Source organism: Balaenoptera ricei, chromosome 17 (assembly GCF_028023285.1).
Source record: "Balaenoptera ricei isolate mBalRic1 chromosome 17, mBalRic1.hap2, whole genome shotgun sequence".
Taxonomy (NCBI): domain Eukaryota; kingdom Metazoa; phylum Chordata; class Mammalia; order Artiodactyla; family Balaenopteridae; genus Balaenoptera; species Balaenoptera ricei.
The window spans coordinates 7,439,256-7,467,041 of record NC_082655.1 but is presented as its reverse complement, the minus strand read 5'-3'; the positions used below and the strand labels follow the sequence as shown (position 1 = coordinate 7,467,041).

The following is a 27,786-nucleotide window of genomic DNA, read 5'->3' as shown; positions in this document are numbered from 1 at the left end:
GATGTATAAATGGATGGTAGACCTACAAAGGAAACCAGAAAGTAATTCTCAGCGAAGTCAGGATAAAGGTCACCTCCGGCTAGAGGAAGGGGGTGGGCTCAGGAAGGCCCCAGGAAAGGGCTCTGAGGACTGGCAGTGGTCCATTTCTGGGCAGTGGGACATGAGTGTTCATGTCATAATCATTCATCACACCACATACTCGTGTATATGCAATATTCTGGAGGTACCTTCTATTTCATAACAAGAGAAGTAAAAAAAGAAATGGTTGATTAAATAGGTAAATATGTGACCAAAAAAAAAAAACCAAAACTCTCTTCACAAGGTTTCTGAGGATTACAGGTAACTTAGATCAAATGCCTTGAATGACATAGCACCCAATGAGTGGCAGCCATTAGTAATGTTAATAACAACAATAGCAAAGGCACTTATACCCTGACATGTAAAGCGACTTTACCCTCATTTTCTTTCATCGGTGTGACAAAAATCACGTTGATACTAGAACGGGGTTCTAGCATATCCGTCCTTCGTAACCCAAAAGGTCCAAAAAGAAGACTGCAGTCGGGGTGTCTCTCTAAAGAGAGACCTGGTCACAGGCCTGGAGGAAACATTAACTGTAACACTGGCATCGCCAAACTTAAATCAAGTTACACGGTGGAGAGAGACGGTCCTGGATCATGCAAGCACTTCCCTGGGGCCTGGGCTGTAGAACACCTATAAGATTTACAGCTGCGCTTCTGCAGCTGAGAAAACCCGACAGGAAGATGGAATTTTTTTTCATAAACGTCTGAGGTGGCCATCAATTCCCTCAAATGCAAGCCAGCACCAAGTCACCCTGAGAAGCGTGCAGCTGGCCTGGGGGGAGGGCAGGACCGGGGTTCTCGAGCACTGTTAATGCAGGGCTCCCCTCCCTCAGAGACTTAATTTAGTTATGTCTGAGACTTACGAGGCAGTTTCATCTCATCAGAGCCTGGAAAGGACAGGATGAAGTGTGACAGCTTCTTCTAACTGTCTTACCTGGATTTTATTTCTGGAAAGAAACCATCAGAACAGATGCTTCCCCACCGTTGGCCATGGAGAGCTCTGTGGTCCAGAATATTTCGCACAAACTTTGAGTGGCAGGGGTTTCGCGGGGGCAGAGAGACCTGGGCTCAAGTGGGGATCTAGCGCTTCACAGCTGTGCAACTCCGGGCACGTTTCCTCATTTTAGCACAAGGAGTAGCGGTAATGTAAATAGGGCAGCCTGCGTGGAGACGCTATCAGATTATTATCATTGACGGTTTAGACGTAGAAACTCAGGGCAAACTGCCTTATTAAAAAAAAAGAAAGAAAGAAAGAGAGGAAGGGAAGGGGAGGGGAGGGGATTCCTTCTGGCCTGCATACTTGCATGTGGGATTCGAGGTTGTCCACGCTTACATGTGGAGCACTGGGGGAAGGCCAGATCAAGGAGGGGAGCCAGAGTGCACTGGTGACAATGACCGCGAACCACAGGCTTCACGACCACCTTGGGAAGAAACCTCAATTCCCACTTCCCAGGTGAGGATGCAGAGGCCCTGGGAGGGTAAGTGGCTTGCTGAAGGTCATACAGTCACCAGGCAAGCTGGGTGTGAGCCAAAGTCTGTCTGGGCCCCAAAGCCCACATGCCATGCCCCTTGGCTGCTGGTGTACTGACCGCAAGGCCCCCTGCCAACAAGCCCCGCTTCAGCAACAATCTCCCCCATGGAAGGATTAGACGGATGATTTCTGCAGCTCTCCCTATTATGGTATATTTTCAGCTTTGCAAATGACTTTGTGTTTTCAATTAACAGGATCAACAAGACAGTACTGTTTTCATAGTAGTACTTCCAGCACATAAAGTTCTGGTACACAAACTACTCACTTTTCTTCTCCTGGTCTCCCTATTCCCGCCTTGGGGACCTGGCCCTGCACAGCCCCCCATCTGGACAGCCCACGGGGTTGCCTGCTACCCACCACTACCTCTAAAACTGCAGGTCAGACAGTTAACAGCACTGCCACACTGAAGTCCATCATGTCTACATTTCCACAGATTTTCAAGGAACACACCAGAAAAAGAGTACCCACATTCCCTTTGACAGGAATCTCCTCTGAGATATATGTTGAACATAACACAATAATGAAGCAAGGCTCACTATGCCTGACCTAAGAAAACAATACACTTCCAGATACTAAATCTGCTCTTTGCTAAGAGAACAGCTCCTGGGGGGCCACACCGAGCCTCCACCTCGTGCAGTGCCTGACTCTCAGCAGGAGGTCAACAGCACTGGGTGAATCAAGAGAACCCCATGACCTTGGGACCACGCTTGATTACACGTGCTTTTTCTCACTTTAACCTCGCTACTGAGGGACGGAAGTGCCAAGAGCGCAAGGCCACACAGCGAACTCAGAGCAGAGAGGAGAGCAAGCAGGGCTCAGCGATGAAGAGCCGCTGAACCCCGTGCCCTGGCGGCTACAAGCCTTGCAAGGAGCCCAGAGGCCCACCTCCACCTAGATGACTTCCAGGATCAGCCTATGTCACTGAAGTTCTACGGAATCTATTCATTTACTCATTTGTTCACTCAACAGGTATTTATTAAGTGTTGCCTCCCTGCTGAGACTAGAACAAAAGCTAAAAGTGCTCCCACAGAATGCACATTCCAGCATCATAAACAAGGAACTACACAATCTGCCAGACGTCGTCAGACAGCATGGAAAAAATAAAGCATTTGAACCAAGACCAGAAAAAGGAGAGAGACTCCCGTGGCTTTCTGGGAGAAGGGCAACGAGAAGAGGGAAGGGCAGGGGTGAGGCCAAGCGAGGATGCACTGTGTCTGCGGCAGATGCGCGGTGTGGAGGCGGGGCCAGGCTGGGAAGCCACCTGTGGTCCGCAGGGTGTGGGCTTTAACTCTGGGGGCGAGCAGAGGCCGCTGCAGGGCAGATATATGTGGGGCTCGATACACTATTTTTTTCTACTCTTTGATTCTCCAATAACCAGCGTTTCCCAAGTTGTTTCACAAAACCTAAGTGCTGGGAGGGAACACTGCGGGGAAGAAAAGGGAGGAAGGGGTTCTGTGGTGAGATAAGTTTGCGAATCACTGCACGCTGCGCCCTTCCACACAATGCCTGAAACATCCCACAGAACCAGTGTTCTAAGGAACACACTCTGGAAAATCCTGCCTTATGCCATCCTCCAGCCCCCAGGTAGACCATGTCCCCCTGAGCCACATGCCTTACACTTCTGCTGAGTCGCCCACTGTAGCCAACAGAGAGCAGTGGGTACCAGAGACTCGCAGAACAAACCATGCAAAACAAAAACCCCGACTGATTGGCCGCTGGCTTCAAAATCTCCCTACTCAGTGGTAAAGGCGCCCATGAGAAACTTCTTTTCCACTCAGAGAAATGTCATCGTGTTGGATCTGTGAACTGCCAAGTCCCATTACCCGGCACAGGGTCATCCAGCAAAGCTAGTGGCCCTTTGAGAATGTTCTGGATGATGACATGGGCTGGGAGACTGACATGTTTCACAGATTTACAGAGCGCATCCCCACAGCTGCTCCGAGAGCCCTTTCAGCAGAGCCACATGCAGGCCCCTCCCCCTGTAGCAGGAGAAAAACACACTGGGCCAGGTCAACCGCCAAGAGACTGGATCTGTACCCCTGGGTTGGGAAGTGAGCCACTCAAAAAGAAAAACATGCATATTCATAGGAAAAAGGACGGAGATTGTAAATTATAAGACACACGGTGATGCCGATACGGGAAACTCCTAAAGAGCATCTGCGTCTGGAATCCTGGCTCCCTCACCTCCTTCTCTAGCCTGGGCTCAGAGGTAGATGTGAATGACGCACATGTAGAACCAAGTGGGGGGACGGGTAAACTAAGCCCCAACCTGACATACACACAAAGAGCCTAAGGATGCACAGTCACAGGGGACAGACAAGGAGAAAAGGGACACAGGGGCAAGAAGCAAAGAGACACACACCAGAAAGGAAAGGACCTGCATCCCAAGGAGGGCCGGGGGCAAGTGGGCGTCCACGGACTCACGTTCCTCAGGGTCAGCCCTTAAACAGGTTTGTGCCAAAGTTTTCAAAGCAATGCTGTCAGAGTGAAGGAGAGTAGCACCCCGTCTCCTTGTCCCACTGGTCACCCTGTGGTCTACAACCCAAGCCTTCAGTCAAAGCTGCCCTGTACCATCTGTGCAGAAGAGAAGAGTTTTGTAATTTGTTTTTTTTTTTTTTGGCCCTGTCTCTTCAGGATTATAAGCCTGAGAGTACAAGGTGGGAACTTCATTCCTGGGGTGGCCACAACAGGGACAAATCCAAGCTTGGGGCCAAGGATCCAGAGAGAAAAAAGCCAGGTCTTCATATATTTCACCAAGCACAAAGTCATCTCTGTTGTAAAATAAGGCCCGAGACAAATTAAACAATTTAAAAGAATAAATGTTTTAAAACCATGGAGTACCAAAAGTTCCAAAATGCCTTATGTTGAGGCAATTATCTCATCACAATAAATAACGGTAAATCAATCCACACTAATTGCTTCTCATGCAAGAGCTTAGAAGACTCTTCAAATGTTCTCCAATGATTGATTTTTTTTGTAATCGCTTATGCTGTCAAAATGCAATATTTCCAGAGAATATACTGCACACTATTAGACAGGCAGGATTTTAATTTAACATAAAACAATCCGATTTCCTTTTTTTAATCCCCCAAAGTGCTTAAAAAATCTAAAATACAAGGAAGCTGAAGATGGTGTAACAGGTTTTTAGCAGAGACATTCCAGTTCAAAACAACTTAATAAATGGCCCCTCTGACCACCCGCCCCCCGCCACGGCCCTTCTTCCTCCTCATAGGCATACACACACTTAAAGGAAAAAAGGGAAACATGTAATCTCAGATTCTCCACTTTCATGGAAATTAAGAGCTGAAAAGCAAAATAAACACCACCGACAGCAACCCTACAACGGACTTCTCACTCTCTTGCCCCATGGTTCAGTAATTTCCACTCATCTTGGGAAACGCTACAGCTGCTAAGTTTACACTCACTCAGCATTCTGCTTAAAGATTTTGCTTGAGTCTTGATAGCTAAACATCTAACTGCAGGCTTATATAATCAAAGCAGTGAGGGGAAAAAAAGGACGAGGGAGTCAGAACGTCCCTCTGCTTGGCTTGAGAGTAGGAAAGTGGAGGGTAACACATGGAGGGTAGCTTTGTCTACAAAGAGACAAGGCTCAAAATGCCAGCTCCTCCACTTAACGAATTGTGTTACTCTCGAGTATGTTACTTAACTGGACTCTGGGCCTGTTTCCTCATCTGTAAAACGGTTAGATCAATACCTACATCATAGTAGTTTTGAGGGCAAAATAAGGTAACATACATGAAACACCTGTTGAAATGCCCAGCAGATGGCTATTATAAAAGGGGTTGGTCCACCTGTCTTCTTTATTCTGACACAAGATACTTAAACATTCAACACTGTGGTGGAAGTTTCTCATGGAAAGATGAAACCATCTCCTGGGTAACAGACGAAGTTACAGTAGAAATAAAGCCACAATGCTTGCTATAAGCAATGCCGGGTGACTCAGCATTCTGGGGGATACTGAGGATCTCAGACTCAGGATTAACTTGAACTGTTTATAAATGTGTGGTTCTAAACATTCTGCTTCTTTGACATCATTTCTGTACTTTCACTTCCTTGTTTATTAAGTTTAGAGTGGAAACTAGGAGTAAATTAGTTCACTTCCTGGCTGAACTCATCCAAACACCATCTCTGTTCAATTTAGTATCTAAGCCCCTTACACAGCCTATGAGCTCAGCTGCCTGGCATCTTCTATATATATAACTTGATTCTGCTTCACATGGACACATTACGAACGCCTTTGAGACCCATTTCATTGTCAGAAATACAACAAGGGATTACACTAATTCCCTTTGATTTGTGGATATCAGTCGATCAGAAATTTTTGGCTGCTATAGGTTTCAAAAGCTATAGATTTTGCATGATAAGATAATATTATATTAACTCAATTAAAACATAGCTTTTAAAAAATGATAGAGTTGTAATAATTAGTTAGCTGGTCTTCTGGGTTCCCACAGATTTTCTTGCAGCAGTTAACTTACTTGCTGTTGCTTTTTATGCACAGGTGGCTCTCCCCAGACCCGTGAGCCGGGCAGACAGAGGCCTGGCTTCATCCCAACATCCTCTGCCCTGGCACACAGTGGGTGCACAGAAAACACAGCAAGGACTCCAGGGCTGGAGCAGGTTGGGGAAGAGAAGTCCACTACCATCCTCATCAAGTGTACAAAGCCTTCACCAAGTACACTGTAGGCTCTCCTGAGGTCGGGCTGGGCAGAGAGGGGAGAGAGCTCTGCAAGGAGCAGAAAGCCAGAGAGAAACAGGACTGCCTCAACAACCACATACCAACCAAGGGCCAAGCTCGCAATTACAGCTTTGAAAGGACAGCTGTCAGGCCTGCTATTCTCTGTACAGTCCCCACTCTAATGGCCTGATACAAAGAGGCATTTCCTTTCCCACGGACAACAGTCTCTACTGTTCTTTCACACGTAATATCTAGCGTCCAGGTAAACATTATGAGATATGCAAAGAAGAAAACGTGACCCAATTCAAGAAAAAAAGTCAATAGAAACTGATGCACAGATCACTCAGATTGAAATTATTAGACAGAAACATTTAAATAATGATGATAAATAAGTTAAAGGCTCTAATAGAAAACATGTGTGAACAAATGATAATTTTTAGCAGAGAAAAAAACTATAAAAAGGAACTAAATGTCAATGCTATAAATCAAAAAAAATCAGAAATGAATACTCATTTGAGTATCTAAATAGCAGAACTGACACATGAGAGAAAGGATAAGTAAACTTGAAGATCAATACAAATCATATAAACTGAAACACAAAGAGAAAGAAGAATTAGAGACAGAAAGAGAGACAGATCATCTGAATGCTGTGAGATATCAAACAGTTTAATATATGAGGTATTATAGTCCTAGAGGAAAAAAAGGAAGCAAATGAAGCAGAAGTAATATTTAAAGACATAATGGCTGAGAACGGTCCAAACCTCATGACAGATATCAACCCACAGATCCAAAATCTCAGCAAGGTAAACACTAGGAAACCACACCTAAACATAATGATGTTAATATGATGAAAAAACAAAGAAAAAGAGAAAAATCTAAACCAGAGGGAAAAAAGAACCATTACATATAGGGGTAAATGATAAGGGTTAGAAATAATGAAGGACAAAACATAATGGGACAACATCTTTAGAGTGGTGTCCTCCTAGAAATCTATAGTCACCAAAATATTCTTCAAAAATGAAAACAAAGAATTTCCAAATAGACAAAAGCTGAGATAATTCAACTCCAGCAAAACAGATATATATAACAAATGCTAATAGAAGTTCTCCAAACTAAAGGAAAATTTATCAGATGGAAGCTAGGCCTGCAGGAAAAAAAATAAAGAACACCAGAAAGGCTAAATATGTAAGTAAACATAAAAGACATTTTTAAGATTATATTTTCTTACATATATTTTAAATACTGACTAAACCAAAAATTAACACTCTATTGAGGAGTTTAGAACACAAAGAGAAGTGATATATATGACAACAAGAACCCAAAGGGTAGGAGGGGTGTAACGTGAACTATAATGATTCATGGTTCTTCCATTGTTCATAAAACAGTATATTTGCAGCTAGCTAGAATGTGTTAAAATACAGATGCATAGTGTGATGTCCACAGCAATAACTAAAAAGAAAAAAGAAAAACAACAACAACAAACAAAGAAAGTATAGTTAAAAAGCAAACAGGGACTTCCCTGGTGGCACAGTGGTTAAGAATCCACCTGCCGGGGCTTCCCTGGTGGCGCAGTGGTTGAGAATCTGCCTGCCAATGCAGGGCACACGGGTTCGAGCCCTGGTCTGGGAAGATTCCACATGCCGCGGAGCAACTAGACCCGTGAGCCACAACTACTGAGCCTGCGTGTCTGGAGCCTGTGCTCTGCAACAAGAGAGGCCGAGACAGTGGGAGGCCCGTGCACCGTGATGAAGAGTGGCCCCTGCTTGCTGCAACTAGAGAAAGCCCTCGCACAGAAACGAAGACCCAACACAGCCAAAAATAATAAATAAATTAATTAATTAATTAAAAAAAAAAAAAAAGAATCCACCTGCCAATGCAAGGGACACGGGTTTGAGCCCTGGTCTGGGAAGATCCCACATGTCATGGAGCAACTAAGCCCATGCACCACAACTACTGAGTCCGTGTGCCACAACTACTGAAGCGCGTGCACCCAGAGCCCATGCTCTGCAACAAGAGAAGATAAGAGAATCCACTGCAATGAGAAGCACATGCACTGCAACGAAGAGTAGCCCCTGCTCACTGCAACTAGAGAAAGCCCGTGCGCAGCAACAAAGACCCAATGCAGCCAAAAATAAATAAATAAAATAAATAAATTTATTTAAAAATAAAAAAGCAAACAAATCCTAATTGAGGGCTATACTATAAAATACCTCATCAGTACTCCTCAAAACTGCCAAGGTCATCAAAAACAGAGAAAGTCTGAGAAACTGTCACATCCAAAAGCAGCCCAAAAAGACATCATGACTAAATGTAATATGGTATCCTAATGGGATCCTAGAACAGGAAAAGGACATTAGGTAAAATCTAAGGAAATCTGAATAAAATATGGACTTTAGTTAATGATGTATTAATATTGGTTCATTAGTTGTAGCAAATGTACTATTGTAAATGTTAGATGCTAACAGGAGAAACTGGGTATGTGGAATATGGAAACTCTCCATATTACCATAACAATTTTTCTGTAATTCTACAACTGTTCTAAAATTTAAAATTTACCTGAAAAAGAAAATCTCTACTCTCAGGGGAAAAAGTCAAATGGAATACTAAAAAATACCTGATTCACCCAAAAGGAGCCAGAAGAGGAGGAGAGAGGATAAAAGAACTGACATGACAGAGAAAATAAACACCAAGACCATACTTTTCAAGTGAGACATGTCAAAAACTACATTAAATGTAAATGGACTAAGCAGTCCAATTAAAGAGCAGTGACTGTCAGACTGGTTGTGTGTGGGCACGTGGACACACACACACACACACACACACACACACACACACATATACAGGCCACAACAAGATCCAGCTATATGCTATTTACAGGAACACACTTTATATAAAAACTCAGATAGGACCTTTCCTTCGCACAGTTCAAAACCCAGTGCAGTGGCTGGCAGATTATGATTTGTGGAGCCCCTGCCTCAGAACCACATGGGAATGTGGTGTAGTCAAGGATGCTGGGCTGGCCTCCAGGTTTACTGAAAGAGAAGAACTAATCTGATGGGAAGGGTGGCAGGAGGCCAGAGCTGCTCCCATTAAAAAGAAAGCCCCCCAGCTCTTGTTACCAAGAGAGCAAGCCTGAGGCCCTCCCAGCACCTCCTCCCTGGAGCTGGCCTGCACAGGGCTGATGGTCCAGGTCTGTCCAAAGCAACGGGGGCACATTCCTTCTAATCTGCTCCCTCAAATCAACCTCTCCTTCTTAATGTAGCCCTTGAAATAATGGTATCATTGTTCCCAATTTTCACATAAGGAGACAGTGGCCCAAAAAGGCGAAGGATCAAAATCCCCAAAGGTCAGCTAGTTAGTAAGTAGTGGCATTAAGATTTTGATCCTGATCTGCCTAACTCCAAAGCCATAAGCAACAACAAAAGTAAAATAACACCAACATCTAAAAAAATATATAAGGAAAACACAACACCTGGAAAATATTTAGAATGAGTGATTTACAAACATAAATTGAAAGCATGATTAGACTGGTTTATAATCCTTGCTTTGGTTCTTTTAGGAACTGGAGTCATTTTGAAGAGACAGGGGAGGGGGAAAAGAGCCAACATTTTTTGATCATCTATCATGTACCAGATCCACTTCTCATAAAAGTGATATTGCCTTTAATATCTTCAATACCAGGAGACAGATATTGCCATCAACATTTTACAAACAATAAAATTGTATAAAGAAGTTAAATAACACAGCCTGTAAGTGGCACAGTCTGTCTAGTTCTAAACCTGAGTCTGTCTTGTTTTAAAGCCTGTGTTTTTCTACAAGATCTCATTGCTCTCAGAAATTTTCAAGTGCCAAACAGAATCTCAATGAACTTCCAAATGGCACAGCTACCGTGGTACAAATGGCATGGTCACTTTGGAAGAGAGTTTGGGGGTTTCTTACAAAACTAAACATACTCTTACCATACAATCTCGCCATCGCACTCCTTGGTATTTACCCAAAGGAGCGGAGAACGTATGACCACACAGAAACCTGCAAATGGATGTTTACAGCAGCTTTATTCATAATTGCCAAAACTTAGAAGCAACTAAGATGTCCTTTAGTAGATAAATGCATAAACTGTGGTCCATCCAGACAATGGAATATTATTCAGTGTTAAAAAGAAATGAGCTATCAAGCCATGAAAAGACATGGAGGAACCTTAAATGCAATTACTAAGTGAAAGAAGCCAATCTAAAAGGGCTACATACTGTACAATTCCTACTATATGACATTCTGGGAAAGGCAAAACTATGGAGACAGCAGAAAGATCAGAAGTTGCCAGGAGGCAGAGGGAAGAGAGGGATTAATAGGCAGAGCAAAGAGGATCTTGGGGGCAGTATAATTATTCTGTATGATACCGTAACTGTGGATATATGTCATTATACATTTGTCCAAACCCATAGAATGTACAACACCAAGAGTGAACCCAAATATTAACTATGGGCTTCAGGTGATTATGATATATCAATATAGGTTCATCAATTGTAACACATGTACCACATTGGTGGGGATGTTGAAAATGGGGGAGGCTGTATGTGGAGGGGGAGTGGAGTCAGGTGGTATATAGGAAGTCTCTATATTTTCCTCCTAATTTTGCTATGAGCCTAAAACTAGATTTTTGGGTTTTTTTTCCGGCTGTGCCACATGGCTTGTGGGATCTTAGTTCCCCAACCAGTGATTGAACCCGGATCTCTGACAGTGAAAGCGCCAAGTCCTAACCACTGGACCACCAGGAATTCCCCTAAAACTACTTTTAAAAATAGTTTCTAAATTTAAAAAAATAGATAAGACTGGTAAAATCCAAATAAGGTCTATAGTTTAGTTAATAGTAGTGTCACAAAGTCCACTTCCTAATTTTGACAATATACTATAGCTAAAGATGTTATCACCGAGGGAAGGTGGGTGCTAGGTATACAGGAACTCCGAGACTTTTTGTGAGTCTAAAATTATTTCAAAATGTTTTTAAATTAAATAAAGCCACTTTTTATTATTGATGTGCAAGGAGACTGGCATAGAATCCACCAGCCCTATGACTGAGAACATTTCTATCAGCAGAGTTATGGGTTCATATGAGCCTAATGGAGAAAACTCCACAGCTGAGTCTGCCTGGTGATCACATTGCTTACAGAATGGCATACGGCTTGTTTATGTGCAAGAAGCAGAGAGCTGAACAGCTGGGCCAAGGGAACAAGCCTGTTCCTGTTTAGAGACTCCTGGCTCAACGCTGGTTCCTCTCGTCCGAGCACCTTCTCTGGCACATCTTTAAGGCCGATTGTGTCAGCCCCACCCTAGGGAATGCATTTTATTTACAGCTGCAAGAAGCACATATAAAACCTCCACTGTTTGTGAACCCTCAGTGGTTTGGTGGGCTTTGCCCGGTGTTTCATAGTCTTTGGATTTTAGGGTGACATAGAAATGCTTTTGGTATGACGTCTACTGTAGGGTTACTTATAACAGCAACAACTGGGAACGACCAAACTGTCCAATTATGAGGGGAATGTTAAATTAAACTATGATACTCATCCTTATGCAGCCATTAAAAGTAGTTAATAAATGTATTTTCATAAAATGAAAAAAGGCCTATGAAATGAGGATAAAGAAAAAAGGCAATATTTATAATGCCTAAAGTATGTAGGTGCCCCCGTCTGCCCTTTGACTGTGAGGTTATTCTAACTCAGAAGCGAAGTATTCTTAGCAAACCAACCGGCCACTCATTTAAGCCACAATTCTCCAGCAAAGCTTCATCACTGATAAAGCTGACATTTTAATCTCCATCAAAAAAAATGCTCATTTACAGTGTGACCTCAACCATGTCTAAAAATATATCCAAAAATTCCCCCAAGGAAAAGAACCAAAAAGCATTTTCCAAATCTTATTTAGTGAATACATTTTAATTTTATTCTTAAAATAAATACATGAGTGACACCATGTAATTTTAAAAGGCAATACAGGAGTTTGCCTTTATTACAGTGTTTCCTGACACAAATTATATATTGAAAATTACACATCCAGATCTGGAAAGGCAAACTGGTTTCCTCTAGCAAGCCAACTGCAATGGATTAGCTGTATTTGCCCAAGATGTTGAAGTCTCATCTCAGATCAGTAAAACAGTGATGCTTGATTTCTTCATAATGTTTGCTGTGGGTAGGAAAAGGGAATGTAGGAGATGCATACTACATATTTTCTGATATGGATGAAAAATTTCTACCAGACAGATAGATGTGAAAGGAAGAAAAAAGAGTGGGGGAATGCAGTGGGCAGAAAAATGCCCTCCCCAAAGATGACCACGTCCTAATCCCTGGAACCTTATGTGGCAAAAAGGAATTAAGACTACAGCTAGAATTAAGGTTACTGATCCTCTGACTTTAAGATAAGGACATTGTCCTGGGTTATCCAAGTGGGTGCGCTATAATCACAGGGTCCGTTCAAACTGGAAGAGGAGAGTCAGAGGAGGAGAGAGATGAGGGATGCTCTCACCTGGCTTTGAAGACAGACGAAGGGGCCACGAGCCGAGAGTGCAGACGGCCTGTAGGAGCCAGAGAAGAGCAAGGAAATGGATTTTCTCTTAGAGCCTCCAGAAAGAACATGTCACCTGCATGTTAGCTCAGTGTGACCTGTGCTGGAATTCTGAACCACAGAGCTATAAGACAATAAACTTGTGTTGTTTAAGTTACAAAGCTGGAGTAATTGATCACAACAGTAATGGAAAACTACTACAGGGGTGGACCGAGAGGAAAGGGAAAGGGCAATTACAGTTAGGATGAGGGTGGCTGACAGGAGTCAATTTCATTTTGCCTCATCAGCCCCAGTTAACTGAGAAGCACGACTTACACGCATGTGTGCAAGAAGAGCATCCTGACCTGGAGGAAGGGAGAAGCCCAGGGCTGAATTAGTGGTTCTCATTCAGGCTCAATCGCATCCGCAGCTGGGGCACCGCTCAGCAGGGGGACCCCTACATCCACAGAGAGCCCGTGGGAAACCGGCCATGACCCAGGGCCCAGCTTAGTCGGGCTCCCGAGGCCCCGGAGTACAACCATGTGATGGCAGAAAAAAGCTGAGAACCACATGTGAGAGGGACACCTTCAATCAAATCACCCCCAAATGCACTTCTGCACACAAACCAAAGAGTCCACAAATCTGAGGAACAAGTCAATGAGGACTTCAGGGCAGAGAGACTGTCTGCTGTGTCTGGTTAGGAAGGGAAGATGCTCCACACGGAAACTGAGGAATGAATGAGAAGTCTAGCTCCGATTCTGAAACAGCGAGGACAGAAATCAACCTCCCTGGGTCTACACTTCTCATCTATAAAGTGAGAGTTGCCCTAACTCTGCGTCCTCTAGTCCTACAATTGCACTAGTCTAAGAAAATCCAGAGTCCCCCAAAGAAACACATCTATGAGAGGTGGAATGTGACATTAAGCCCTTAATTTTAATTATGTGCAAAGCATGCAAACATGGAACATCCCAGTTGAGACGTTTTGCACTCCTGCTGGGTGACACGTGGGTCTCACCTGAGAAACTCGTGTTCAGTGCAGACCTGAAAGCAGCTACAGAAGCGACAGGCACAGCAGCCTCAGGTTCCCCAACTGCCCCCTTTCTGCCATCAACGAGGGACTGAGAAGATCTGGTGAGAGACGCTCAGGCCTAGGACTCGGAGGCAAAGCCCCAGTTCTCACTCCCTCACCTCCTGGATAGTCAAAGCACACGAGCCCTCATCCCCCCCGAGCCACCTGGTTTCTTAACTACAAGAGGAGAGATCATGAGGCTTCATGTGACTTCATCCCAAGGCTGTTCTGAGCATCAGATGAGCTTGTCGTCAGGGAGGGTCCTCGTACCTCAGAAGGGGTGACAGACGGCATAGGCTGGCCACTACTGTAACGGCGACTGAAGCCCGTGGACATGGGCCTCGAGGAAAGATCCGTGAGGGTCACTTAACTTATGTGAGATGCAGGTTGTTCAGGTGTCCAATCCGGGCAATGATATCTACTGTGTGGAGATCAGAGTTGAGGGGGGTAAAGCTCCTGGCACAGTGCAGGGACACAGTAGATGCTCAATAAATATAAATGCACCTCTGAGTGTGGTGGCCCAGGGTCCCTCCACGTTCTGCCTACCGCCCTCTGGGACTTAGCAGTGGACACGATTTCAACAAACATCTCAGAGCATCGTGTCCCCACCTTCACACGCACGTGCCAGCAGCAAGAGCATCGATTTTAAGGGTCAAGTTGCTGAGTGCTGAGCAGAATTTTTTATTAACCAAACTCACTGGACCAGAGTTCTTGTTGTCAATAACTGCACCATAAGCAGTGGCCAAGGGGATATTACCATCTACATGAAAGAAACATCAACTGGAGGTATTAAAAGAATAAGGAAAGCCACGGTCTCCCGAGCCCCTGTTACACGCTGGCACCGTGGCGGGCACGTGAGCGCCATTTCCAGCTCCTACAAGCGCCTGCCAACCGGGCATCATCACACCTGCCGTATCAGGGGTTCACCTGAGGCAATCCAGGATCTGACGGCACACACTTGTCCTTAAAGCATGTACCCTTGGCTCTAAATCACTCTAGTTTTTTACGGTGAGAGGGTGCCTTTCTCTAGTCTGCGTCCTCTTACACTCTGTCCCTGGACTTGGTCCCCAAAGTCCAGAGAAGCGCTACACTTGCAGAAGGAGAGGGCGTGCAGTCAGCCGAGCCACGCCCCAGACCCCACGTGCACTGGCTGAGCAGGCCCGGAAGGGAAGGGGACGCTCCAGAACAACGAAGGGAGGCTCCCTCCGTCTTCATTTGGAAGAGCGGTGCGCTTCCGACTTGAGTGTCCGCTCCAGCGCCGAGCCCCTTACCTTGAAGGAGGCGTGTTGCTCCATGTGCCGCAGCAGCTGTGGCTTCTGGGCTGCTGTGTAGTCGCACACCGTGCACTTGAACTGCTTCCCTGAAAAGAAGGGAGAAGAAGGTGAGCGCCGTCAGGCTCGCAGCCCCTGCGTGTGAGTGGAGCGTGCACGAAGGCGAGAAGATGCCCCGTGCCGTCGGGGGGGGGGGGGGGGGTCCAGAACCTCGGGGGGACTGGCAAGCAAGTGCACAGCCGCCAGGCAGCATGCTCCGTCTAGCCCAGGGGAGGCTGGGGGGCCGGACGCCAGGGGCCTCAGTGTCTCCCCAGGAGTGTGGACGCCACCCCGAGAGCCGACAGCACCTGCAGGATGCGCTTCAGCAAGAGAAGAGATCTGTGTTTTGGAACTCGTAGGAGCGTAAAAGGCAGATTTCAGGAGATGCTAGAGAGAAAACGACAGAGAAGTGTGAAACGTGGGTCTTTTGAGAGGCTTAATGCTTCAGCAATTTATAAACATTCAGTAATGTGATAAACAAGCCCACGTGTTAAATCAATGGATATATGGGGCAGGCTACGTTTTTTACCCCTGAGGAGCAAAAATAAATCCTCAACTTGCAATAATACAAATGTGCAACCAAATAAAAATATGGCCTACTTCTCAGAGCAGCGACGTTCACCATGCAGCTTCTAATGGCTCTAAGCCTCCGGAGGCAGCAATGACCACAGTCACTGCACGTGATGCCACAGAAACACTGGCTCCCTCCGGGAACCTCTCACACCTTTCCTTCCCAGACGAGCTGGGTGAAAAAGCTGTCCACCTCTGCAGCCTCCATGCTCCTTTTCTATCCACTCTTGCGCCCACCCAAAACTGGCAGGTGACACCAGCTCACCCCAAAACCTGTCTCGCCACGGTAACCAGTGACCTCCATGACGCCAAGCCAATGGCGGACTTCAGTCCTTATTTGACAGGACTCTACCGCACGTGGCTCTGCTAACAGGCCGCGCTTGGGAAATCCTCTGCTCCTCTGACTCCACGCCACTACTGCCTCTCCGTGCCTCTCTATTCGTTCTGTGTATCCTGGAAACACTCTCTCCCATCTACAGCTTTTATACACTGAGGTCCCAGACTGCTCCGGCCCACACCCCCATTCTCCTTCTACAAGCATCCTTGCATGTAAACCTTTGAGGTCAAAATCTACATCTTCTACTCATACTTTTACACCTTCTACCCTTCCCTAAACTTGAGATTTGAGTATTCAACTGTCTGCTGGACTACTGCTTAGCTGTCCCAAATGTCCTAATTTGGACTCTTTGCCTCACCCATCATATGGGTTCCACCTCCAGCCTTCCTAGTTTATCACCCACCTGATCGCCCAAGTCAGAGACCCAGTAGCCTTCCTCAACATCTCCATGACCCCAACTTCACTCACCTTATTTTTTCAGCACCTGATTTCAACTCCCAGTATTTTTCTATTTCTCTCTGTTTCTAAAACCTCCACACTGGTTTAGGCCCTCCTCATTTCTTTCCTGGACAATGGCAAAAGCCATTGCTCAAATGAATTGGTTTCCTTTCTTTCAGGCAACCCTCCCATCCATCTATCACCCACCCACTGCCCCCCTCCATCCATCATCCATCCATCCTGGTGCCCTATCCTCCATCCTTGATCTAACACACAAACTCGTCCACAGCCCTTGCTGCACAGCCCACCAATGACTCCAAATACAGATCAAAGTTGAAGTTCCAAAGCATGGCACAGAAGGCACCCCAAATCAAACGAACTCTCCCCTCCTGATCCCTCTCTCTGACTTCCTGTTTTGCCTTTGCAGTCTAAGAACCCTGAGCCTCTGCTAACATCTTCCATGCCTGAGATGCACTGTCTCTTGGATGTGGTCATTCTTCACTTTAACTCAAAACTCCAGCTGAACAACATCTCTGGTATAAGCGGGCTAAGAGCCAGCCCCCTGCAGCTCCCACACACACTCTCACACACTCTGTCCATGCCCTGGCCCTGCAGCATGGTCATGACCTGCCATTGGCCTCCCGTCGGCAGGAACCACGTCTTAGTCATCTGGGCACTCCTAGTGCCTGAGCGCCTGGCGCACACTGAACATATTCTGCGCGTTCTACTAAACTGAGCTGGGCAAGAAGCAAAAGGGAAACTTTGTACATCTTCCTTGACTAATGCTCTCAATAGCAGCAGCAAAAGGGAAACAAGAATATAAACATGTTAATACTGCAATTGTACCCATCATTCCAGGCGAAGGACCCCCGAACTCTAGATTCTACTAATTCTGCAAGTCCAAAGCATGAGGAAAACTTTGTCATGTGTAAGGCAGGAAAGTCATAATTAGAGTGCAGTTAACACCTGCCCTTGAACACAGTACCATCGTTTCCAAACAGAAGGGCTATGCACGGCTCCACGTGTCCTCGGACACCCACGCTTCTCCACGGGTGTGTGACTCGCCTAAACACATCGCGACTGTACCAGGCAGCCTGAGCAGAATGGTGTCTAGGTTCCCCACCGGCACCGTGCGGGGAGGAAAGCTGAGAAACCCATTCTCCACGTTGATAGATATTTTCACTCACTACGAATACACCTGGATCAAAGAGTAGGAGATTAAGCTAAAAATGATTAGTGCCTGAAATGAATAAATGGCATCACCTCGTTTGAGGTCCACAGTCAACCTTTTATGAATATACTCCCAGGGCTCGCCAGAGACAAGGAAAGAAGGCAGCTCTTAAAAGCCATCCCTTAGGAGGCGTCAGAGCGCAGGCAATAAATGCTACAAATGTTTTCAGTGACCACTGACGCCCCGCCACCGAACAGGCTGGGAGAGCGCTTGACATAATCTTTTGCTGCCTAATTAAAATAATGCAATATAGATGCATGACTAACCGTAAAAATGTAATGATTTGAGACTATCAGATTGTTTTCTATCAAGATACTCCTGAGAATCAAAGGGAGAATTGTCTCAAAAATGCAGTATTTACCCGGGGTTAGAGTGACCTCAAAGGGCTGGTAGGTGCACAGCAAATGGCTGTATCGGATGTGAGTCACAGAGCAGCCCAGGAAAAGAAAGGAATGATGACAAAGAAAAAATGAGGTGGACTTTTTAAAAAACTTAATTCATTTTGCACACAGCATGCCCGGCTAGCTCTACCTACCGAGCTGCTGGCCGTCAGCAGCTGTGCCAGGACTTGGCGTGTCTGATCTCCTCGCGCTCCCCAGAACCCGGGGAGGCGAGGCAGGGTACCCTTCTTATGGATGAGGAACTAGGAACAAGAAGCTGAGCAACCTGCCAGGGTGTGAAGCAGTCGGTGGCAGAGCCTGGATTTGGACCCCAAAGCTCTGACTCAGCTACATAAGAATACTCTCGGCTAATAAGGACATGGAACGATTTCCCCAAAGGGAACAAGGAATTTCCAACAGCAAGGGGCACATGTGAGCCACACGCGTAAAGCCTGGTCCCGCAGGATGGCGGCCCCAGGAAGCACCAGTGTGGCAGGGGAGGGGCGCTCTCCTGCAGCCCAGGCCAGCTCACCTGTGAGGCCCGGGGCTCATTCCTCCCTGCTGCTCAGCGTGTTCCCACTAGAAAAATGGGGAGGCAACCTCTGCCTGCTGCCAGGATGGGCTCAGACTCTGGGTGGCAAGCACCCGAAAAGTGATCCCCTGAGAGAAGAGGCTGAGGGTGTGTGCAGGTGACCCAGCAGCGGACCCTGCTCTGCCACGGCCACTGGGGCAGCGCCCCTCAAATCCTAGCGCTCTGACCTCCCTGACACTCTCGGGGACAATCCGAGGATAGGTCCAATTAAGCCAGCCTGAGATAATATTCCTTAAAATAGAAAGAATACAAACAGAGAAAGGAAAATGATAACGTGTAAGTAGCTTATAATATCAGAGTTCACAGAAGGCCTTCCGCATCCTGCCCCCAGCAACTGCTCTGGGCTTGTCTCCACCCACAGCAAGCCGTGACCACCTGGCAATGGCTGGTGGGACCCTCCCCGTTACCTCCTGTGCTCAGCCATGACCCTCGCCCCCCTCTCTCCACCCCAGGGACATAGCACAGTCACGCCACCTCCGGGCCTTTGCACTTGCTGTTCTGGGGCCTGGGGTGCCCTTCCTTCCATGCTTTGCTGGCTGGTTTCCCTTCCATGACCATCCCCATCTTCCTTTACTGATTCATTTGTGACAACCCTCATCTTGTAACATTTTCATATTGAAATTGAACCGTTTCACATTCATATTTTCATATCTCAATTTTCTCAAAATTTAAGGTATTTTTTCATATCTCAATTGTAATATACCCCCTATTTTATTGATTTATCTTGTTTCTCATTTAGCTTCATGACAGTGGGGTGTTTAGTTTCTGCTTTGGTTGTTGTTCATACTACCCGCTGCTGTATCCAAAGTGCCTAATTCCAAGTGGCTCACCAATTCATCTCTGGTTGGTCCATCTGGCGCCCTCGGTGGGTTGCAGGTACTTTGGGGACAGGGACAGTAGACTTCTCATTCCACATCCTCGTGCCCGGCAGCGAAGGCATGCCAGCTACGAGGCTAGCGGCAAGTCACAGGGCCGTCCCAGCAGGATGCCTGCACAGCCACGCGCCCTCTCCCTCCCCACAGTCACCACCATCACACAGGGCACCTCCAGAGCCTTGTATATGGCCCTGCCCACCATCCCTGCACTCCCAGCCACAGGTGATGGGACCGCTGTGGACCAGTGACCCAAGCTGAGCCAGGAATCTGAAGCCTGTAACTCAGAAGCTACTGGTCATTATACTTTCACTCTGTGGATGAAATAAGAACACAAACCAGTCTGCAAAGGGAGACAGAGACAGAACATCAGAACCAGGAGGCAGAGAGGAGCAAAGGTGAGTGACGAAGACATCCGCTCAGCAAGCACTCCCTGAGGGGCCACTGTGTGCGGGGACCAGGCCGGACCCCTGAGCACAGCAGTGAGCAGACAGCGGAGCCCCTGCCCTCGTGGAGCTCACGGCCTCTAAGGACAAGAAGCAAATAAATCACTACAAACCACAATGGGCTATGGAGGAAACGGACAGGGCAGTGGAGGAGGAGGAGGCCGGGACGGGGTGAGGCCACGGGGCTGAGCCATCAGGGAAGGCCTCTGTGAGGAAGCGACGGTCAAGCTAAGGTGGGAGGTTGACAGGGCCCAGCCACAAGAAGAGGAGGTGAGGACAGTCCTGTGAAGAAGCAACGGAAAACGCAAGGATCGCAAGTCTCTGTACGATAATGTCCCTTTTCTGTTTCAGTGACCTCAAGTGAGTTTCTGACAATGGCAACCAAGAGTCCCAGCAAATACAGCTGTTGAATGAATCAGTGGGTGCATGAATATAAAACGCCAAGGCCCCTCAAGGCAAAGACATAAAAAAGGACATGAACAAACAATGCACTCAAGAGAGGATTAAATCCGACTTAATTAATCAAGAGAAGTCCAATGACAGCAAACACTTGCACACAGCGCTATGAACCCATCAACGTTACAAATTCCTCATGCACGTTACTCATGTAATCCAGCTAATCCTCTAATTCACCTGATCGATTTCATGATTATCAAATCCCTAAAAAGTATAATAAAATGGTAAGATCTGATATCCATTAAACTAAGAAACTGAACATGTTTAATATCATGCAAATATGAACGAGTTCAGTGAGAACACTGTCATGTTTCTGGTACAATTTTTTTGAAAAGTAAGCTGGCCGTGCAATGCATGATTCAAGCCACCAAAACGAAAGAGCCACCCTGCTCCTGGAAATATGTCCTAAGGAATTAATTCTTCCATTAATTAATTAATGCAAGAAAGCATTCCCTGCAACATAAGCTGTAATAACGGGAGGACAAAAGAAAACAATACATTGCCCCAAAATAAGAGAATGGTTATGTAACTCATGGATCACCATCTTAATGGAACATTATACACCTCTTAAATGTATTATTCATGGACTCTACAGCAACAAAAACTAATAGTAATTTTAAAGCTAAAAGAATGATATTTATCCTTTAATCACAACTATGTAATCATTCCATCTGAACAGGAATAAAGGTTGAAAAAAAAGTTTTAAAGAATAATTCATTTGTTGTGTGATAGAACTGTGGGCATACTTGTAGGAAGGGGTTAGATTTTTGTGACTGTGCTTTTAATGTTTTCTGTGTAACAGAAAAGCATTTCCGGTAAATTAGCACCCATCTCTGAAAGGCTGGGATGTTGGATCCCATTTGCTATTGCCCACAGTCCGGAAGACGGGTCTTTCAACGTGGAACAATAAAGTGGTATCAGTGGTTCCCAAACTTGAAGCTCAAAAGAGTTCACTGTCTTTTAAAACACCGCCCAGCCTTGATTAGCTGTACACTGACTTAGGCATCTCTGCCCCTCCTCTTTGCACAGAAAAGACAGTGGCCTAATTCTGTGAATCATCTCAGGGTGGTTATTTCTTGTCTTCTGAGTCAGGATTGAACCTTTCTCAACACTCAGAAGTCATTCTGAGCCAATTCTCGTCAGTAAGGAGAACAAAAGAAAGCAGAGTCATACCACTCTCTAGAGAAACACTCTTTTGAGGGAAGCACTCCAAGCTTACTGCAAAAACACTGGCACAATGAGAAAAGCTAACTGAAGGTACAAAGTCTTCCTCGTTACAAACGACAGAATTTAGAATCTCAGTTACTTATGAAATTCTTGTTTGATCCAGAGGCCCAGATGTTAAACGTCAAAATCACAACCCAGATGAACCTTACAAATTTAACGAGCAAAGGAAAAAGCCAGACACAGAAGAGCACATTTATACGAATCAGTTTATATGAAGTTCAAAGACAGGACAGATCGCCTTCCGGTGTCAGAAGTCCGGGTAGTGGCTATCTTGAGGAGCAGTGAAGGGCAACAGCTCAGGGGACGGGTGAGGAGGGCTCCTGAGGGGCCGGCAATGTTCGTGTCTCATCCTAGGATGTGGTTACACGGTGTGCTTCCTTTGTGATAATCCACTGAGTGGAACACTTAGCAATTATGCATTTTTTGTATGTGTGTGATACTTTAAAAAGGTGAAAACAACAACAATACAAGAACCAAACAGTCAGGCTACCTTCTCCAGAAGGGGCTCAGGAACTGGCACCAAATTAGTTCAGGAAAGACAAGATGTGACGGGTAGTTCAAGGATAAAGTGTGAGGGCTGCGTGGCGGTGTGTGAATGACCCTGGCAGCTGTTGCAGGCGGTAAGAAAAAAGACACAGTCGGCAATCTCCGCACCTGTGCTTTCCCGTCAGGCGTCCTTCTGAGTGCTGGGCTTGCTGAGATTTCCACTGCGGATACTGCTGCTCGCTCTGGAAACACAGGGTTTCACCAGCGGCTCCTATCTTCCTCAAAATGTGTGATGGTGCAACTCCCGTTCAAAGATGGGAGATCGTGGGGTAGAAATGTCACCTCCACTACTTCTGTTCCTCCCTCAGTAGGTGAGGTACCATCTTTGCAGAACCTCCGTTTTCAAGTTTCCTCTGGGAGGAGAGTACTTCACGGCCAACTGGCTGATGGAACAAAGCTGATCTCTGACCTGCGGACACTGGCTGGGCCTGGCAGTGGGATGCAGGCTAAATCAGGTACCACCAGAAAAAGCCCAGGGTCTGGAGGCAGGCTATCCTGAGCTCAGCCCTTGACTCAGGTCTTAGGCAGAAATCTAGTCAGCTTGTCCTGCCAGGTAGAGGGGACAGGATTTGGAGGTGGGATGGGGGAGAAAAGGAACAGAAGTCCCTGTTATTCTGCCTTGGGTTAGACATCGAGAGGTGCCCCCAACCCTGGGAGGGTTAGGACTGCCCTTACTCCTAAATTTCCTTCTGCTCTGGAAGGAAAGGTGCACGTGCAAGAGCGCGGGGCTGGGGAGGGGGGCAGCGGAGCACCTGCCCTGCTGAGGCCCCTGGGCTCAAGCAGGAGATTCTCCTGAGTAGAGGAGACGGGCTCCACTCCTAAAAATAAAGCTAGTCATCCTCACCTGCTGGCAGCTGTGTGGGGCTCACTTCAGGATATACAAAGCCCCCAGCCTCGTGACCAGCACTTAGAAAATGCACAGCACCTTGGCGAGGATGCGGTGAAAAGGGAACACGTACACTGTTGTCGGGAATGTAAACTGGTCCAACCACAATGGAAAATAATATAGGGTTTCTCAGAAAATTAGAAACTGATCTACCGTATGATCCAGCAATTCCACTACTAGTATATACCCAAAGGAAATGAAAATAGGATTTCAATGAGATATATGCACTCCCACGTTTATTGCAGCATTATTCATAATAGGCAAGATATGGAAACAACTTAAATGCCCATCAACAGATGAATGGATAAAAAACATGTGGCGTGCACACACACACACACACACACACACACACACACACACTCTGGAATATTATTTGGCCGTGAGAGAGGACAATATCCTCCATTTCCAACAATATGGATGGACCTTGAGCACATGATGCTAAGTGAGATAAGTCAGACAGAGAAAAACAAGTACTGTATGATATCACTTATACGTGGAATCTAAAAAATCAAAAGCAAAGAGTAAAGTACTGGTTAATGGGGATGAGGGAGAGAAGGAGGGAGGGATAAAAACTGATGTTATTTAAGGGTACAAACTTGCAACAAGTAGTACATACGCCATAGTGATGCTTTTTTTTTTTTTTTTTTTTTTTTTACTTTTTGGATGCACCACACGGCATGTGGGATCTTAGTTCCCTGGCCAGGGATTGAACCCGCGCCCCCTGCAGTGGAAGCACAGTCTTAACCGCTGGACCACCAGGGAAGTACCACCATAGTGATCTAACACACAGTATAATGAATATAGCCAACAATACTATACTACAGCTATATAATGAGATAAATATCACTGCAATGGCAATCATGTTATTGATACAACATATAAATGCATCAAAGCAACACGTTATACACCTTACATTTACCTAATGTTGTATGTCAAATATATTCAATAAAATTAAAAAATACTTAATCATCACAAGAAAGAAATTTTAACTAGGTGATAGATGTTAACTAAACTTATTGTGGTAGTCACTTCACAATATATACATATATCAAATCATTATGTTGTACACCTTAAGCTAATACATTATATATGAGCTATAGTTCAATAAAACTGGAAAAAAATACTTTAAAAAAAAGGGTAACACACACCACCTGCTGGCTTCCTTTGTTTCCTACTGCACCCTCGTCTGCTTGATGAGTTTCCCCGAGGATGGTTCCAGCTGCTTCGTTTCTTTAAATAGAGCTCTATATAAAACCAAGGCCGAATGGAATGGCAGAAAAATCTTAAACCGTCAGAAGAAAATAAAACTGTCCCCTTGTCTTCTGGCATTTGGATTCCATCAGAAACCAAAGAAAGACAGTGATGGAAAACTTCTGTTTTAAGGCAACATGTTTGGAATATCTGCTAAATTAAATAACTCCTGCCAAATCAAACTTCATGTGTACCTCAAACTTGAAGGAACACTAAAATATTTAAAGAAAGAAATCTGCATAAATATGAACTATTACTGGTAATATATGGAGGCATAAAAGTGAAAATGCCTTCTTATGACTGTTTATCCAGTCTTACTGAAAAAGGTGGTATTTTGCATAAGCAAATTTTTCAGAAAACTGCCTTTACCCTTTTCAACACTGATACTCTTTAAATATTAACTCTTGCACTGTGCCTTCCTAAAGAAGGAATATTTGAGAGAAGAGTAATTTGATCTTTCCTAAATGACACAGATGATGTAGATTAATCACCACAAATATCCATTTGTACACTGTGTCGAGAGTGGCTGGGAACATGAGAATACTGATCCCTAACGGAGCAGGTATACGTACACCACTTAGAATGAACCCACACTCAACGTGAACCCAACAAACCTCCCCAGAACCCCACTGTGGTAAGCTGATAATGCCCTCCCCCCAAAATACCCAGGTCCTAAACCCCAGAACCTGTAAACATTACCTTATATGCAAAAGGGATTTTGCAGATGTGCTCAAGTTAAAGATCTTGAGATAGGAGATGAGCCTGGATTATCCAGGTGGGCCCAATGAAATCGCAAGGGTCCTTATAAGAGAGAGGCAGGGGGTTCAGACTCCGAGAGGAGATGTGATGAAAGAAACAGAGGGAGAGAGAGAGGGGGTGAGAGCTATGGTGCTGGCTTTGAGATGAAGGGGGTGCTCATAAGCCAAAGGATATAGGCAGCCTGTAGAAGCCAGAGAGGTTAAAGAAACAGATTCTCCCCTGGGGCCTCCAGAAGAAATGCAGCCCTGCTGACAGCCTGATTTTAGACTTCTGACCTCCAGAGCTGTCACATAATAAATCTGTGTTGTTTTAAGCCACTAAACTTGTGGTAGTTTGTTACAGCAGCCATAGGAAACTAATACATGCCCATACACAGGAACCTTCATCACCCCCATGTTAGGGATGACAGAGCACCTGTTCAAGGTCATTCAGACAGGAAGTGGTTCCGACCTGGGACTGCCCCCGTGAGCCCAAGGTTTTACTCACTCTGCCGTACTGCCTCTCTACACAGCCTGGTACACACGGGTCTGCCGCCTAAAGTGAGAGAAGCACCCTGCAGGAAGCATAACAGGCATTTTGCAAAGCACACATCTTCGCGGTTCTGGCATCTGCAGTAATTTGTGAGATGGCAACTCAGAACAGAAATAGCTACAGCAATAAACAGGCAGTTTAAGAAGTCTCTGTATTTTAACAGCTGAACTTGAAGCAGCTTAGGGACGGATGATTCTCTGTAATTAGTACATCAGTTTTGATACAAGGAGGAATGGATCAGCATTAGAAAGAGAAAGAAACAGAAGGCAGAGCTCGATAAAAGACCAGGAAAGAGCAAGGCACCAGAACAGGATTAAATTAGAGTCTCTGTGCCAGGTATTTGCAGCTGAGACCCCTCTACCCAGGTGAGGTTGTAGGTAACCAAGCCTTATTCAACAGTTAATCTGTGTATTAGTCTAAGCTAACTGTTCAGTAAGCTGTACAGTTCATTTTATAGTATGAGCTCAGTTATTCTTTTTTTTTTTTAAATTGGAGTATTTTTGCTTTACAATGTTGTGTTAGTTTCTGCTGTGCAACGAAGCTATATGTATACATATATACATATAGCTATACATATATCCCCTCCCTCTTGGACCTCCCTCCCACCCCCACCCCATCCCACCCACCTAGGTCACCACAGAGCACCGAGCTGAGCTCCCTGTACTATATAGCAGGTTCCCACTAGCTGTCTGTTTTACACATGGTAGTGTATTTATGTCAATCCTAATCTCCCAATTCGTCCCACCCTCCTCTTCCCCCACTGTGTGCACATGTCCGTTTTCTACATCTGCCTCTCTATTGCTGCCCTGCAAATAGGTTCATCTGTACCATTTTTCTAGGTTCCACATATATGCGTTAATATATTCTTATGCTTTATAAAAACCTCAGAAAAAGAGTTTCAGGTGGCCCCAGACAGGGTGCACATAGAAACTGGGACTCCTGGGTCCTAAAGTCAGCCCTCCCCTCTCCTGCCCATCACCCAGACACCAGCCCGTGGAGATAAGCCACGGAAACCTACTGTGTTCACGCTGTTGCCCCACTCCCACCCCTGACCCTCGACCTGTTCTCCAGGAGTAAGCTGGAGGAAGGCTAAGAGGGACAAGACCAGTCTCACTGAAGCCTAGTAAAGGAACCTGGTAAGATCAACCATCTGGCTGCTCAGGTACCATTTTCTTTTAACTTCTGGTTCTAGAGTGTGTGTTTATAGAAGTAAAAAGACTATGGAAAAGTGCAGCTACTCTACGCTAGAGTGACTGTGTTTTTCAGAGGAAAGAGGAGATTAAAAAACTCCATACTTACCTCTCCTAGAATATTTCAATGTGTAGCCATGGGATCTCTTATCATAAATCGAAGAAGCAAGGGAAAAAGTGGTACTTCCTCCACTCAGACCTAATTTCCACATTCAGCTCTCCACCTGTCCAGTTACTACACACACAAGAGTGCATGAAGCTTGGATAATTCCTCTTTGTAAATTTTACCAGAAAACTTCTTATCTCCAGTGTATGAGGGCAGGTTGGATTGGGAGAAGGAGGGGACCAAAGGAATTAGCACTGAACTTCAAAGAGCTTTTTATTTCATGATTAGAGAATTCTTGTTTGATTATGTAACCTAAAGGCACTGCACCATTTAACCTCCCCCATCTGCTCTGGGTGGGCAGAATCATGTATAAAACTCTAGACCACACATCACGTGTCTAGACCCTCTTTAAAGTCAAAAGCGGGGAGATGTGTTACCAGCATGACTTCTGCATTAAATTCTTGCACCCACTGGCATACATGCAAAGGGTTTAATCGGGCCCTTTACAGATCAGTATCTCTCTTCGTACATATCAACTGGCAAACCTTTCTAACAGAAACCTTCATCCGTTCTGGCCTATCTCTTCTAAGGCACAGTAATGAGCTCCTCTGGGAAACAGGAATGAATAAACAGGAATAGATCACTTTAAAGAAGCCAATACAAGTGAAAAGTTAGATTCGCAAGCAGGTAAAGGAGAGGGTAATTACTCAATTCCTTTCTACTTCATTAAAAGATACCCAAGAAG

The 27,786-nt window shown here is 45.5% G+C and overlaps 1 protein-coding gene across 9 annotated transcripts in view; it reads right to left on the bottom strand.

Moving 5' to 3' along the window:
* Positions 1 to 27,786, bottom strand: part of ZFAT (zinc finger and AT-hook domain containing) — a 271,720-nt gene that overhangs the window by 56,966 nt on the left and 186,968 nt on the right. For all 9 annotated transcript variants that reach the window (XM_059902251.1, XM_059902247.1, XM_059902249.1 and 6 more), the window contains one exon: positions 15,185 to 15,273. In XM_059902251.1, coding sequence (XP_059758234.1) covers positions 15,185 to 15,273 — 89 coding nt within the window. The remainder of the gene's footprint in view (positions 1 to 15,184; positions 15,274 to 27,786) is intronic.